At 50.1% G+C, this 17,194-nt stretch overlaps 1 protein-coding gene and 1 pseudogene across 1 annotated transcript; both read left to right on the top strand.

Moving 5' to 3' along the window:
* The first annotated feature begins 389 nt into the window (after nt 1-389).
* LOC118216793 lies at nt 390-14,022 on the top strand (annotated as a pseudogene).
* On the top strand, nt 13,104-16,865 carry LOC118216367 (vegetative cell wall protein gp1-like). The gene is made up of 3 exons (XM_035397456.1): nt 13,104-13,271; nt 14,278-14,990; nt 15,129-16,865. Exons 1-3 carry the CDS (start codon nt 13,104-13,106, stop codon nt 15,328-15,330), a joined length of 1,083 nt encoding a protein of 360 aa, XP_035253347.1. The 3' UTR covers nt 15,331-16,865.
* Nucleotides 16,866-17,194: the final 329 nt, after the last annotated feature.

Consider the following 17,194-nt stretch of genomic DNA (forward strand, 5'->3'; position numbering starts at 1 on the left):
GTTGTGAATGCACATATTGGATATCCAGACCAGACGTGTTGAATTTGTGTAAAGTGGAAGCATTATCCTAACAAAATACTCACTTTCGTACATCCATGATGGAACAGATGAACAGGTGCACGACAAACGTATGTTTTGCGTGACTGAGCCTTAACACTCTTTGTGTTTCAATAAAAATTAATCTGCAGTCAGACCAGCATTGGTTGAGGCAAGCATTCCTACAATGTATCCTTCAAACATATTTAATGTTAAAATTCCAACGGCTGAAAGGGGTAAGGCAACGTAAAAATGCACGTTATCTCGATGAAAATGCGGACATGCAATCTCTGCGCTGTGCCGTCTAAAAGCTTCGCAAAGCCTTTAACAGCAAGCGCATGTCATTCTGTTTTCTGAACAATTCAATTGAAAATTAGTACGCTCACTCTATGCAGTTATTCTTATATTAGTTGTTAGAAATGTTTTAGTGATATCTGCGAAAACAGGGATTTGTGTCAAACTACTAACAACAAAGTATGGATAGAGTTTTTTTTACACTGCCCCACAATTTAATTTGGGATCTGTTTAAATTTGTGATTGGTTTGACTCGATCTCACGTGACATATGTGTTGGAAAAATGTGCACATGCGCTGTGCTAAAATGTGTGCGGCTGTTCAAAGGAGTAGAGAGCATCTGACGTTTGGAAATTTTGCAAGTCATTGTCGGCCATTCATAATACGAAGAACAGTAATAGTTATTTACATAGCTTCACTGTCTGGATACAGTGGACGAGGACATGAAGCCAATTCATAACTGTTAATAAAATAGCTATTTTTCAGTCAATTGGCTCGTTAGTATAATATCTCGCTAGCAAGATAGCTTTGAGAATTGACCGCTACTTCTCCATCATTCTATGTTAACGCTTTCTAGCGGTACTTTTTACTAACAGTCATCCGTAGTTTTGAAGTCTAAAGCTCGACAAACTAGTTATACGTGTTTCACAAAAACTTGTTCAAAAAGACTGAAGCACAGAGACCACGTGTGAATAAATTGTTTGTAATATCAAGTAAACTGCTAAACCTCAGTTAGCTGTTTTCCGCCCCTGCCCCACATAATATAATAGCTGTAGGAATGAACTTCCCCTCTCGTTTTTAATAGGCTGAAACGTGTGAGAGGCCCCCAATCGCTCAGTATTCTCCAATCTTGATTTGCTGGCGTGTCTGTCCGTCACCGTGGTGCCACTTGTTGCTATCGCCTGGTTGCGGGGTATCAAACAATATCGGAAGTCTACCGGTCCAGCTCTTCCTGGTTTTGGCAAGTGGTGGATTGTGGACAGACAAAGGTAGAAACGTGTCTCGCTAACAAGTAAAATGTGTTTAAAATAGGAAGTAGGAAATGATGGGAGGGTCAGGACAATATTCGGATGTCAGGTTCCTCCGACGGATGTTGTGATGTGCGAGAGGCTGCAGGGGAACGTCATTAGCTACAGTTAGCCACAGAAATAGGATAACGTCACTTTGGGAGGGGATCCGCTAAAGCTACCGGGTTTATAAATACTCACTATTTGTAGTTCACCTTCATAACAACCTCAACATCAAAACATTTCCTGATAGCTGGGTAGGTAAATGCAACAACTGACCACTGCTATAGGTACAATTTGCAAAGTTAGTCTACTGTCAGTTAACCTACTTGATAAGTGGGTAGCTAGGGTTAGCTAGCTGAGAGTAGATTACTAGACGTTACACTGCGTTAGTACCTGTATCAGAGCAATACCGGTAGACGTTTCAATCGCGATTTACTTTAGCTGACGTTAGTAATGCTGCTCGTAGTTAGTCTAAGTATTGTTAGTTCCAGCTGTCGGCCAGAATGACAGGAGATGTATGAAATAACAACAACAAATAATTCCTTTCGTAAGAACGAAATAGAACTGGGAATCTACCGTAGACGGATGTTTTGTTTTCGCCATGTGATGTTTTTGTCCGAAAACGGGTATATCTAGTTGAGTGGGAAGCTCACAGCGAGCTCTCGATAGCTGTTTATCTGAAATGGACACTATTTAGTTCAGCGTAACGTTACATTTTGTGCCAGTTCGTCGTGTATGGGCTTTCGAATAATGAAAATGTATTAATTTCTGGCATATTTATGAAGTTGTATACGTACTCATTTGTAAAGACTCAAAGCAAAGCGAATTGGAGTGATTGTTGATTAAAGTACACATATATAAAGTAATGTTATTAAATATAGTTTGCGTTCATAGCTCAACGATTTAAGTAAAGAAAACAGCAACAAGATGTTATGAAAGTCTGGCTAGTTTCTCACTAATTTACGCTAATAGGTTTGCTAAGTGTGAGCAGTTGCCGCACAGTTAAAGCGGACTGTTTCCTATCCGTTATGCAATGGCAGTAGCTTACTCGGTGGTAAAAGAACGGGATATGGTCATATTTCATCATCCAGACCAACCAAAGACAATATTGAAAAAGCCTTTAATGACGAGCTTATTAAAAGTTGGTCGAATGTATGTTTGATGGGAACCCCCATAGACACATGTATAGTTAGAGAGGTTAGTGTATATTAATGTAGAATACTGTGGCTAAAGTATTTTTATTCACGCAAGCATATGCCACAGTTGTATATCTGAGCCAGCATCTGTAGAAACCTGCCATTTCACTTAAATGCTTTTCGAGGTCTAATTTTGATTGATTTATTTGGATACCCACGCAATGTAATCCTTGCATTGCCCACCAGAACAAAGTCAAGTTCCTCAAGTATGTCTGTAGCATTGTGTGAGCTATATATTTCAGTACAGTGACTGTTCTACGTGAGGGGAAACTTTTGACCTTTGACATGTTATGCACGTTTGTCTTTCATTTGGAACAGGACTGGAATAAATGACCTGAGAGGAACACTGCCACTGGGACTGCAGGCAGTTTTTGTTTTCCTGTTAAAGAGGGAAGCCACTGCCTCTCATTGCGTAAGAGGAGAACAAAGAAGCCACCATGCATGCTCCTGTTCTGTGACAAATTTAAAATAAGCTGAGAGAAAAAGAACCTTTTTCTATATTTTTTAAAATACTTTTACTTTATGAGTAAAATAGTTTGTTTTTAGTTTTAGTTTAAACATTTATTTTATTTTTTCAGTTTCCCCCCCCCTTAATTTTGGTTCTTTTGTAAAGAAATGCTTTACCTGAAAAAGTACCTGACAGAGGGCCTGATTCAGTTCACCATCCTGCTGAGTCTGATCGGGGTGCAGGTGGATGTGGACAGCTACCTGAGCTCTGAGCTGGCGCCGCTGCGTGAGATCATCCTGGGCCCCAGCTCCGCGTACACGCAGACGCAGTTCCACCAGCTGCGCGGCACGCTGGACGGCTATGGCGTGCACCGCAAGAGCGCCGACCTGGACGGCTTCTTCACCCGGCGCCGGCTGCTGAGCCGCGTGCGCTCGCTGGACCGTCTGAGTGTGCCCAGCACCCAGCTGGACGCCTGGCTGGTGCACCACGACGCCGACGCCGCGGTGTCCGCCGGGGGCCAGCCGGGCCCCGCCGTCGCCCTGGAGAATGGGGGGGGGCGGGCCGGAGGACGCGGGGAACCCCGAGAGCTCGGCCATGAGGGGCGGGGGAGGCGGAGCCACGCTCGAACCCGACTACGCCGCCGCCAGCGAGGACAGCCTGGCCGCCGTGGCCCCCCAGGACGAGCAGGAGCAGGGCGGCAGCGCCGAGCACGACCGCGACCACGACCTCACCAAAGAGGTACAGAGCGACCGGGCAGCGGGGGGGTATATAATCATATATAAGCCGTGTGCCGTGGGGGGGTATATAAGCCGTGTGCTATAATCATAATAATAATTACAATAACAACTATAATACATTTCTGCTGACTATAAATGCTCAATTCATTTACAAAGCTTGAAGCAGTGTTAGAGTTGTGAGAATATTTTAATTTAGTGTTTAAATTCTATGTAGGATGAAGCTGGTGTTTTATGTGGTTGCTTGGTATATGCCTTTCTCAAGTCAAATGAACGGACTGAGACTTTCAGTCTTAAGTAGACAATTCTGTTGCAGGCAGATGTAGCATCTTTTGTGTGGGGGTAACTGTACATGAGCTGTCAAAAATTGTGTCTGCAAAAAAGACCCCGTAAGGGTTCTTTATTACTGGAGCGGTTATTCTCACCTGTTTTCTCGGTTTACTGTGTGTCTGCGATGTGAGAATACCTGGAAGGAAAAAAGGTGAAGAGACAAACACTGTTTTTATTAAAGGTAGCTGCTAGCTAATATATGGCTCACTCCTGGAAAAGTAAAGCAAGCAGAGGAAGTAGCCTACTTCTAGCACTGTACGAAAGCAAAGAAATTCTAATCCACAACAGTGCATGTAATTTAATCTTGGAATCTTGGTAGCATTTAATAAAAGACGGATTTTCACTGTCACTTTTGTTTACTGATGAGCTTGTGTTTTGCTGAATGTCATGTAAATGGGAATGTACTCAGCAGTGCACCCCTGCTCACCATTCTGCCCGTAGTGTGGCTTTTTAAAGAGATCAGGGCTGCATCATGGCTGGTGGACAGTGGTCAGAATGTAAGCTCAGTGTGGGTGAGGCTGACCTAATAAATGGGGGGGGGGGTTTACCTGAGCCAGGCTACAGGTGACCACAGACCGACTGAGCCAGGCTACAGGTGACCACAGACCGACTGAGCCAGGCTACAGGTGACCACAGACCGACTGAGCCAAGCTACAGGTGACCACAGACTACCTGAGCCAGGCTACAGGTGGCCACAGACTGACTGCAGTGGAGTGCTTGAAGAGGATGCTGAACTACTGGCTGGAAAAGATGTGCGATTGTCTGTTGGGCTGTTGGGCTGTCGGGCTGTTGGGCTGTTTAGTTTTGTGTCAGCAGCAGCTGGGTCATGAGCGTCATTTGGATGTGTGTTTTTGTTGTGACACCAGAAATAGTTCCCTCAGAACCTGTTGGAATTTGGCTAACATCAGGAAATCTGTACTCTGTCTTTGGGAGATGGTTCAGAAGTCTGATTCCAGGAGTGTGGTATTCAGTGGTTTGGGTTATTTCCTTGGAAAATATCAAAAAATATATGTTTCACCATTTGAGGAACTGTGTCAGTTAGAAGTTCAGGCAGGTTGCTAAGTTGTTGTCTCCAGGCAGACCAGGTCCAATCCAGAAGGGCAGTCTTCAGGACCACACCTCGCCCCTCCCAGCATATGACACTAGTCAGTGTTTTTTCCTTAACTATGTCACATGGTTATTTTCTGGCTGTAAATATGACTCAAACACACAGCTCCTACTGGCTTCTCCTATTGGTCACACGCTGTATTGATCAGCAGGGGTATCGGGTGGCAGTGGCCCGGGCATGTCCGAGCATGCCCCCTCCGCTCATTCCCCTGCTGATGGCCGGCAGCTGTTGACACGTCCCGCTGCTCGGACGGTCACTGGGGTGGGGTGCTGTCAGAGTGCCCCGATTCAGCACCAACGCTAACGTGCCTCCCGCTAGCCTGGTCTCTACTCACCACCCGGCCCACAGAGACAGAGGGAGTCCGTGAGCCCCAGAGCCCCCCAAAACAAACGAGGGGCAGAGCAACCCAGCTGCTGCTCTTGAGACGCATGCGAGCGATCAGACTCGTGCGAGCGGTCAGATGCATGCGAGCGGTCAGACGCGTGCGAGTGGTCAGACGCGTGCGAGCGGTCAGACGCGTGTGAGCGGTTAGACTCGTGCGAGCGGTCAGACTCGTGTGAGCAGTTAGACGCGTGTGAGCGGTCAGACTCGTGCGAGCGGTTAGACTTGTGCGAGCGGTCAGACTCGTGCGAGCGGTTAGACTTGTGCGAGCGGTCAGACGCGTGCGAGCGGTCAGACACGTGTGAGCGGTTAGACTCGTGCGAGCAGTCAGACTCGTGTGAGCGGTCAGACACGTGCGAGCGGTTAGACTTGTGCGAGCGGTTAGACGCGTGCGAGCGGTTAGACTCGTGCGAGCGGTTAGACTCGTGCGAGCGGTCAGACGCGTGTGAGCGGTCAGACTCGTGTGAGCGGTCAGACGCGTGTGAGCGGTCAGACGCGTGCGAGCGGTTAGACTCGTGTGAGCGGTCAGACTCGTGCGAGCGGTCAGACTCGTGTGAGCGGTCAGACTCGTGCGAGCGGTCAGACTCGTGCGAGCGGTTAGACTCGTGCGAGCGGTCAGACTCGTGCGAGCGGTCAGACTCGTGCGAGCGGTCAGACGCGTGCGAGCGGTCAGACTCGTGTGAGCGGGTGAACGCTCTGCTTTGTTGGATTTTGACACTCCAGAGACCAGCCCCTTCTCGTGCAGGACTGCAGAGTGAGTGAGACATGGGAACAGTTTCCTGGGTTGTGGTGCCTGTTGTGTGTCTCTGACCCTTTAGCCCCGCTGGAGGTGCACACCCACATAGGCCAGAGAGGACCCTCTACCAGCACAGCTGAACCTCATGCCCTCAGACCCTCTACCAGCACAGCTGAACCTCATGCCCTCAGACCCTCTACCAGCACAGCTGAACCTCATGCCCTCAGACCCTCTACCAACACAGCTGAACCTCATGCCCTCAGACCCTCTACCAGCACAGCTGAACCTCATGCCCTCAGACCCTCTACCAGCACAGCTGAACCTCATGCCCTCAGACCCTCTACCAGCACAGCTGAACCTCATGCTCTCAGACCCTCTACCAACACAGCTGAACCTCATGCCCTCAGACCCTCTACCAGCACAGCTGAACCTCATGCCCTCAGACCCTCTACCAGCACAGCTGAACCTCATGCCCTCAGACCCTCTACCAGCACAGCTGAACCTCATGCCCTCAGACCCTCTACCAGCACAGCTGAACCTCATGCTCTCAGACCCTCTACCAACACAGCTGAACCTCATGCCCTCAGACCCTCTACCAGCACAGCTGAACCTCATGCCCTCAGACCCTCTACCAGCACAGCTGAACCTCATGCCCTCAGACCCTCTACCAGCACAGCTGAACCTCATGCCCTCAGACCCTCTACCAGCACAGCTGAACCTCATGCCCTCAGACCCTCTACCAGCACAGCTGAACCTCATGCCCTCAGACCCTCTACCAGCACAGCTGAACCTCATGCCCTCTCCTCTAATCCGTAGGGGTATATAGAGGGGGGAGAGGCTAATTTTGGCTCCGGTGTAGGCACACGACAGCCCTCTGTTTCACTGACCCTAGACTGGTGTAAAAGGTCATGTCTATTTTTTACTGTTGTGCGGTTCTATAAATATGACCAATCGGAATAGGACGGTAACAATGCAGGCTTTAATAACTGCTGATGCTGAGAATCGATATGCCCTTGTGCCCCCCTGCATGCCTTTGAGTCTTCTCTTTTAACCTGGAGAACGGGCCCCTGTCAAATCTGAAACTGGACCCATTGGTGGTTTGTGTTTCAGAGCTGCAAACTAGACAGCTGCAAACTGGACAGCGATCATCCTCTGGGTGTTTACATCAATAAGAGGAGATGTGCTTTAGTGGTTGAGTGCACTAAAGCATATTAATCATATTAATATGTAACAGCTGATTGGTGTAATATCATATTAATATGTAATGGTTGATTCGTCTGATTGGAGTTTCTGTAGCAGTGGCTGATGGGTATTCGATCATTTCCCCTCCCCTGATGACAGTAGTGACCCCGCCTCCGCTCATTTTGATTGGCAGGACATGGATCTGATTGACATCCTGTGGCGTCAGGACATGGACCTGGGCGCGGGGCGCGAGGTGTTCGATTACAGCGGCCGACCGAAAGAGAGCGAGACCGAGGAGCGCCCCCCCGCGGAAACGCAGCAGGAGGAGGGGGGGGGCAGAGAGGGAAGAGAGCTGGAGGAACGGCCTCAACCTGCGAGAGGGGCAGGCCTGCACCCAGGTGGACGGAGAGACTGGGGAGGACGTACCTGAGCAGGTGAGAGACTGGGGTTAGTGTACCTGAGCAGGTGAGAGACTGGGGTTAGTGAACCTGAGCAGGTGAGAGACTGGGGTTAGTGTACCTGAGCAGGTGAGAGACTGGGGTTAGTGTACCTGAGCAGGTGAGAGACTGGGGTTAGTGAACCTGAGCAGGTGAGAGACTGGGGTTAGCGTACCTGAGCAGGTGAGAGACTGGGGTTAGTGTACCTGAGCAGGTGAGAGACGGGGGGTAATGTACCTGAGCAGGTGAGAGACTGGGGTTAGTGTACCTCAGCAGGTGAGAGACTGGGGTTAGTGTACCTGAGCAGGTGAGAGACTGGGGTTAGTGAACCTGAGCAGGTGAGAGACTGGGGTTAGTGTACCTGAGCAGGTGAGAGACTGGGGTTAGTGTACCTGAGCAGGTGAGAGACTGGATGAACAGAAAACCACTAGGCCTGTGTTTTCGGGTGCAGGGCTGGGGACCCCTTCTGCATACCTTCACTGTGAGCTAAACACGGCGCTTTAAACACATAAGCTATCACAGGCTAGCGACAGACAAGCCTGTTTAAACACATAAGCTATCACAGGCTAGCGACAGACAAGCCTGTTTAAACACATAAGCTATCACAGGTTAGCGACAGACTAGCTTGTTTAAACACATAAGCTATCACAGGTTAGCGATAAAACGAGCCTGTTTAAACACATAAACTATCACAGGTTAGCGACAGACGAGCCTGTTTAAACACATAAGCTATCACAGGCTAGCGATAGACAAGCCTGTTTTAACACATAAGCTATCACAGGTTAGCGATAAACGAGCCTGTTTGAACACGTAAGCTATCACAGGTTAGCGATAAACGAGCCTGTTTGAACACGTAAGCTATCACAGGTTAGCGATAAACGAGCCTGTTTGAACACGTAAGCTATCACAGGCTAGCGATAGACAAGCCTGTTTAAATATATAAGCTATCACAGGCTAGCGATAGACAAGCCTGTTTAAACGCATAAGCTATTACAGGCTAGCGATAAACGAGCCTGTTTAACACGTAAGCTATGACAGGCTAGCGATAGACAAGCCTGTTTAAACACATAAGCTATCACAGGTTAGCGATAACAATGTCCACCTCTTTGTCAGAAAAATAATCCTCAGTAATGCAGAATCCAATAATCCCGATTGGAAGTAGAAATCCCCATAATGCCCTGGGGCACTAAGGCGCCTGCAGTTCTGGAAGGTGGCTGATCATGTGGAGGAATGAGCTGCATTACTTGGGGGGCTGAGTTTGTTTAAGATGATGCTGCTGTACTGGATGCTCCTGGACCAGGGGGATGCCAGGGGGCTTTGGTTTTCTCCACGGGCAGCAGGGGGCGCTCTGCTCTCTGTTACAAATCGCACACCAAGGAACCGTTAAAACAGGAATTCTGTGTCAAGTGTTTCATCGGGGGATTTACCAGAAAAATACTAGTGGTATTAGTGGTTCTGTCAGTGGAGAGGCACCAAGCAGCTGTTCAGTTTTTAGGTTTAGCATCTCAACTGAAGGATGCAGGCAACTTCACAGGCTTCCCAACGCGACACCTTCCAGGAACGCAGACGAAAAGCTGTCTGACGTGTCGCGTTGTGAAAGCATGTCACATTAGGGCTGTGTTAGCACAGTGTTAGCGCAGGATATACACCAGTAACTAGACCAGCTTTCCACCTTATTGGCGTTTTTATTCTGTATAGAGCATTCCCATCAAGTCATGTGACCTTGCGTGGTTGGTGCCATGCAAAGTTTGAAGGTCACCAAGAGGAGGGTGTGGCCAGAATGTTCCTAACTTAAGACCAGTCCTAACATTTGTGCCAAATGTCATTCCTGCTTAATACTGAACTGCATGACACCAGACCCTCAGTGATAAAATGCACTGTTGATGACCTGACCTCCAAATTTATCATTATTTAGTCTGGAAAGAAATTGAAACTGTGCTCATTGTGTTCATAGACTGAGAGGATATTATGTGTTTATTCTCTGATGCATTATAAAGAGCAAACGCAGTCCTACCATAATGCTTGGGTTCATTCCTCCTGCCACCAGGGGGCAGTAATCAGCAATGACATCCAGTACTGTGGAGGATGTTGGGTGACCTCTTGTGTGTTTTCCTCTCCCCCAGCTGGCCAGTCTGGAAGCCCAGACCTCAGTGTCGCTCCAGGAGTGCTTACGGCTTCTAGAGGCCACCTTCCCGTTCGGAGAGGAGCCCGAGGTAACGCCCCCTACTGGGCAGAGCCGGGAGGTTCAGTGGTTCAGGGCCTAGTGGGAATGGAGTTCATCCCTCACAGTTAAACTCGCTGCATCTCATTTTACCAGTTTAACCCATCGGAATGAGGTGACAATTCTGTGGTTTGCATCCCGTGTCTTTTGGCTGGTATTGGAAGTGGCAGAATGTGTAGAATGACAGCCTGGAGTAAGAGCCCAATTCAGTACTCGATTTCCCAAGTAAACAGAGGGGAATGTCCTCTAGAGGGCGGTGCTGAGCAGGGTATTCCAGCAGTACTCTCTGGGGTGTGGGGTAGGTGTTTAAGCGCCGTGTCGTTTCCTTGGCAGTTCTCCGGCACGGTGACCCCGGAGTTGGGTGAATCTGGAGGAGAAGGCCCCTCCACCTCACGGGGGTTCATGCCGTCCCCCCTGCTGCCCCGGAGTGACCCCCCCCTGGACCTGGAGCAGCAGTGGCTGGACATCATGGCCATCATGGAGCTGCAGGTCTGTCCCAGACACGCCCTGTTCGCTGTACGTCTCGCTGGTCTCTCTGTGGCCGGTCGTCTCATGCAGCCTGTCTCCCGCTCTTTCTGTTTTGCGCTCGATTGAAGGACATGGAGGTGAACAGCGACGGCGACGGCTCCTTCCTGGAGGGTAACTCTGACGGCGACTCTGGCAGCAGCCGCAGTGGAGTGGAGGCGGAGCCTCTGGTGACCTTCGGCCTGTCCGGCTCCACCACACCCGTCAACCGGAACGTGAGCCTCCACCAGGCGTCCATGCCCAGCTGCAGCCAGGACCTCCGACCCTTCCTCAGCCCCGGCTTGGAGAGCTGCGTTTCCATGGAGATGCCCGAGCCCCACCCGCCGACCCTGCTCGGCCTGTCCTCCAGCAACTCCTCCAACTTCAGCTCCACCTTCAGCTCCACCAACCTGACGGGGCTGTTCCTGCCGCCGCTGCTCAACGGCAGCGGGAACGGCACGGCGATGGCGGCGCTGGCCGACCCGCTCAGCGCCCTGCTGGAGGAGGCCATGCTGGACGAGATCAGCCTGCTGGACCTGGCCCTGCAGGAGGGCTTCAGCCACACCCAGGCCTCCCGCCTGGGGGAGCAGCTGGACTCCGACTCCGGCCTCTCCCTGGACTCCGGCCACAGCCCCGTCTCCCCCAGCAGCTCCGAGACCTCCTGCTCCTCCGGCTCCTCCTCCTGCTCCTCCTCCTCCGCCTCCTTCTCGGAGGAGGGCGCCATGGGCCACAGCACCGACTCGGAGGCGGTGGGGGATGCGGAGGAGGGGGCCGTGGGGGGCTACCGGCCGGAGCACAGCAAGTTCTGCCGTCTGAGCTACCGCGACCCGTCCCGGTTCCACGGCCTCCCTCGGCTGGAGCACGTGGGGCACAACCACACCTACAACCTGCCCCTGTCCCCCTCGGGGGGCCCGGAGGAGGAGCCCCAGCCCCCCAGGGCCAGGAGGCAGGACCCCCAGTTCCGGCCGCGGGACGTCCTGGACAAGCAGGCCAGCCGCGACGAGCGCCGCGCCCGCTCCATGAAGATCCCCTTCAGCACCGACAAGATAGTCAACCTGCCGGTGGAGGAGTTCAACCAGCTGCTGGCCAAACACGGGCTGAGCGAGGCGCAGCTGGCGCTGGTGCGCGACATCCGCCGCCGCGGCAAGAACAAGATGGCGGCGCAGAACTGCCGGCGGCGCAAGCTGGACACCATGGTGGGCCTGGAGCGGGGCGTGGAGGAGCTGCGGCGGGACAAGGCCCGGCTGCTGCGGGACCGGGCCGAGTTCGGGCGCTCGCTGCGCCAGATGAAGCACCGGCTGCAGGGCCTGTCCAGCCACGTCTTCGCCCGGCTGCGGGACCCGGCCGGCCGCCCCTACGCCCCCGCGGACTACGCGCTGCAGATCGGCACCGACGGCAGCGTCCTGGTGGTCCCGCGCCGGCCCGCCGGCGGGCAGGGCCGCAAGCCGCAGAGCAAACAGAAGGACAAGAAGAAGTGAGAGAATGGTGGCTCTCTTTCCTTCTGTTTGCAGATAAAAAGAAAAAAGATGTTTTACCTGAAGAGAGCGGAGCGTGTTTATTTTGGTTGGGAAAAACAAAAGGGCGACTGAACTTCAACTTTTGCAGGTTTAGTTTCTTTTCTTCCTTTTCTCGGACGTTTTTCTTTACAGGAAACAACTGCGAAGCACAAATGCGTTGCTTTAGTAGAAACATTTTTTTTTTGTATTTTTGAAGAAAAAGGCTGAACTGAGAAACTGAAGGGGGGAAAAAAATCAGTAAAAATAAAATGACGGAAATGAGTTTTCCCATCTCTGTGGGACGTGAGGAGCAGGAGGAGCAGGGTCACCGTGTCACAGGGTCCAGAGGAGGGACCCCTGCCCCAGCAGCATGATCCAAACGCACAACACAAAAGTCAACATTGTTTGGATCAGAAGGGCTGGCCTTGAGCAGGGTGGGCGGAGTCTAATTCAGTATTATGGGATGGTCGAGGTATTACTTGTGTTCTGCAGGGCCCTGGACTGCACTTTGAGCAAGGACATCCCCTCCCCCTCTGCTGGTGTGTACGGTTGAGAACGTGGTGTGAGAACGTGGCGTCCGAGGCCGGACTCTCAGGTGGCCCTGGCTGTGGGGCGCTCTGGCTGTGGGCTGCTCTGGTTGTGGGGCGCTCTGGCTGTGGGGCGCTCTGACTGTGGGGCGCCCTGGCTGTGGGCCGCTCTGACTGTGGGGCGCTCTGGCTGTGGGGCGCTCTGGTGTCTCAGAAGGTGAAACAGTGATGTGGAGAATATCGAAGAAGCGCCTTTCTGCTGCAGCTGTGCCGGCCCTCGCTGAGAGCTTCTTTGACCCAGGAGAACCCGGGAGGTTTTGAGCTTCTTTAACCCAGGAGAGCCCGGGAGGTTTTGAGCTCTGGGCTCTGTGTTGGTGCTGGGAGAGCGAGTCTGGAGCAGGTGTGTGGGCGGGGCTGCATCCTGGGACTCAGAACTGGGCGTTCCCAACATTCCCAGCGTTCCGATGAGGACAGGTGCTCCAAGTAGCCGGAATGGCGGAGGGGCTCGACTGAGCGCGTGCGGAAGCTGCCGGAGGTCTGGAAGACCTGGCCTGGCCTGCAGGAACGGGGGACCCATGCTGGGTGTGGGAGGAGAGAACGCACTCCACGTGACCAACGACCACTCGATATCTGTACATACCGTAATAGCTACAGCTGTCTGAGTAGGCCTTGGCTGTAAAGTATCAGTCTCTCCCTGTCTTTCTCTCTCTCTCTATTTCTCTCCATCTCTCACCTCTTTTCATCTCTATCCTGTGTTTGTCTTGTCTGTCTGTATGTCGTGTCTGTCTGTCTGTCTGTCATGTCTGTATGTCTATAGAGGAACAGTAGTTTGTTGTCCTGTCCCTTTAGCTTATTGTAGTGACAGCTGTGTCCTGTTCACCTCACGTCAGCTTCGTGAGCTTAATGATGTCATCGCACCCCCAGCCGGCGTGTAGAGCTGGGCTCACATCTCTGACTGACTCTATGTTCAGGCTGTTAGCACCCGATGCCTGTAGCTTTTCTGAATGCTAGTCGGTTTAGAGTGCTGAACAAACATGACTTCATGTTCACTTTTTCATGGCAATGTTGCTAAACTAACTCATTTAAATCTTTTAGAGGATGCATCTCCCAAAAAAGGCAGCGAGATCTGAGATTACAAAAGTGCTTTGTAAAAATGAGAAAATAACACATCTTAAACACAACTTACTGCCGCCACATCACTATGCAGCTAAATGTGTTTGGCCGTTACTGAAATATTGTGGCTAATTTTAAGCAGACAGAAATATCAGAACTGAGGTAAATTACTGTAGGCTCTTTGGCTGTGTAGCTAGAAGGCAATATCCACAAACATAAAAGAAGAAACTTTCATTTATTTTCCAATAAATCAAAACCGTTTCAAAGCTGGCTTTGCTTCTTCATTTTCTCTAGGCACCAAACATGTGATTTCACAGCTAAAATTATTAGTCATAAATCTGGTCATCTGATGCTAGTCAAACAAGCGAAAACCAAGGCCCTAAAATCAGTTGCCATTAAAAAAATAGTGCCAAATGCAATTGAGGCATATAAACATTTTGATTAGAATAGAATAAAGCATTTTAGAATAAAACGTTTAGAATAAAAAGCATTTTAGAGGTTGATATCAGCTAGCGTCCCTCGTAGTGCGTCTCCCACGCTGGATCCCTGTGCCTTATTCCAGCCCTGCTCCACACCCCTTATTCCAGCCCTGCTCCCACACCCCTTATTCCAGCCCTGCTCCACACCCCTTATTCCAGCCCTGCTCCCCACCCCTTATTCCAGCCCTGCTCCCCACCCCTTATTCCAGCCCTACTCCACACCCCTTATTCCAGCTCTGCTCCCCACCCCTTATTCCAGCCCTGCTCCCCACCCCTTATTCCAGCCCTGCTCCACACCCCTTATTCCAGCCCTGCTCCACACCCCTTATTCCAGCCCTGCTCCCCACCCCTTATTCCAGCCCTGCTCCACACCCCTTATTCCAGCCCTGCTCCCCACCCCTTATTCCAGCCCTGCTCCCCACCCCTTATTCCAGCCCTGCTCCCCACCCCTTATTCCAGCTCTGCTCCCCACCCCTTATTCCAGCTCTGCTCCCAGCCCTGCTCCACACCCCTTATTCCAGCTCTGCTCCCCACCCCTTATTCCAGCTCTGCTCCCCACCCCTTATTCCAGCCCTGCTCCACACCCCTTATTCCAGCCCTGCTCCACACCCCTTATTCCAGCCCTGCTCCACACCCCTTATTCCAGCTCTGCTCCACACCCCTTATTCCAGCCCTGCTCCCCACCCCTTATTCCAGCCCTGCTCCACACCCCTTATTCCAGCCCTGCTCCACACCCCTTATTCCAGCCCTGCTCCACACCCCTTATTCCAGCCCTGCTCCCCACCCCTTATTCCAGCCCTACTCCCCACCCCTTATTCCAGCCCTGCTCCCACACCCCTTATTCTAGCTCTGCTCCCCAACCCTTATTCCAGCTCTGCTCCCAGCCCTGCTCCCCACCCCTTATTCCAGCTCTGCTCCCCACCCCTTATTCCAGCCCTGCTCCCCACCCCTTATTCCAGCCCTGCTCCACACCCCTTATTCCAGCCCTGCTCCACACCCCTTATTCCAGCTCTGCTCCCAGCCCTGCTCCACACCCCTTATTCCAGCCCTGCTCCCCACCTCTTATTCCAGCTCTGAGCTTTGCTCACCTGGGTCCTGATTGGCTGGGGAAAATAAGGGGTGCAGGGATTGCAAGCAACATTAATCCCGCCCTATTAGGACTGGCCTGTGCGTTTGAATCTCAGCGTGGCTATCTCCAGACATACCGAGCTAGCTGAACAGATTACATGTTCTGGAGTGTGGTCTTTATTTCAGCATAATGCCATTACTGGTATGCACTTAAATATTGACTTGAAGACAGATTTAAGCTTGGGAGGAGACTCAATCTATCCGGATGTAATAAAGCAAAATGGCAATCTGAGTTCCTCTTTACCGCATTCTTATCTGCAGTTTTATATTGTGACAAAATCACACAACAGATTTATAAAACATTAAACATAATTGAAGGCTTAAAATGCCCACAGTGAAGTCCGAAGTCATTGATAGTATGATCACATTATGTTCACCTCTTAAATGAATCGTGGCAGAATGCAAGATCCACCCCTCTCGTGTGAACCAGTCAGGAAGATTAAGAGATGTACAGTCCTAAACTTTAGTCTCTTCATGCAGAAATAAATTTAACCAGTGAGTAGACATCTTGCTGCATATGTACCCTAAACTGAGATGGGGTTTTGTTTTGGTTTATTTCAAGATTTACATCTTGCCGATCGTGTTTTGATCCTGTCTGCCGTTTTCTTAAAAAGTTTAATTTATATGGCTCATTGAGCTGGCACATTTTTTTTTATTTGCATGACCCTGTGATAATTTTTGGGAATAGTATATTTGGATGCCTGTGTGCTACATGGTGCCTGAGAATTCCAGATGCTTCCCAGCCAGACGCAGTCTGTTCGGTCTCTGCGCTGCTCTGATAGAAGCTGAATTTGGCGCACAGGTAAGATGAGGGGCCTTGTGCTACGGTTGACTGGGGAGGGGGGGAATAGAGTAGGCCTCTGTTCCCTTTCACATCCCATCGGGGGACATGGGGTCCTTTTGAGCATTTCCCTCCAATTTTCTGTGCGTAAGACTGGCCAGGACTAGCCATAGCAGCCCAGTGAGTTTATGACCAGCTCCAAAAAAAAAAAAAAAAAAAACACTTCATTGGCTGCATTAATTCTTATTGTATAGAATGGCCTGATTTGATTTGTCCAGCTCATGGTCATTAGCATTATTGTTCTCCCTGTTACCCTGGACTAGTCGAATGACTGGTTTAAGGGCACCAATCTGATGCGAATGTACATGCTGTGCAAGCAATCAAATTGCATATGATGTCAGTTATCATGATCAATGTTTGAGGAAGTAAAAATATATAAATAAATCAAATTTAAAAATCACCTAATATAAGTGCAACTTGGTGTGTGTGCAAAAAATAAAGAGCTCCAGAAAAAATTCTAGCCTTTATTTTTGACTTCTAAAAAATACTGTAATTACAAGTTAACACTTCTACTATTGCTTCTTGGGTAATTTTATTAATCCTGTGTTCTGTACATATTTGTATGTCCTGATGAGAATTTTTCTCATCTGTGTATTTGATTTTCTTTCAAATATTTGCTGGCAATCTGGAATTGTTCTTTTAATTAATAAAACACTTTTATTTTAGTTTCGCACTTAAAATTTCTTTTTAAAAAGATGCACGAACAGACTTTATCCTTTCAAAGTGGAGTTTGCTCCGTTTCTTTGTGCTGGAACCCGATGTTGTAGTAGGCTAGTGAAGTCGAGTCCGACTCTAGTCACAATTTTTAAGACTCGTGACTTGGATTGATGATTTTGACTCAGACTTGTTGGACTTGTACTTATCAGACTTCATTATACATGCGTCTAAAACTGCTCATTGTACAAACTCACATATGATTAAAATGAGTTAAAATCTAAATTATATCATCGCACTGAATCATTTTCAGTCGCATCTTGCCTGATCAATCTTCTGC

The sequence above is a fragment of the Anguilla anguilla genome, chromosome 17, assembly GCF_013347855.1.
Source record: "Anguilla anguilla isolate fAngAng1 chromosome 17, fAngAng1.pri, whole genome shotgun sequence".
Classification (NCBI taxonomy): domain Eukaryota; kingdom Metazoa; phylum Chordata; class Actinopteri; order Anguilliformes; family Anguillidae; genus Anguilla; species Anguilla anguilla.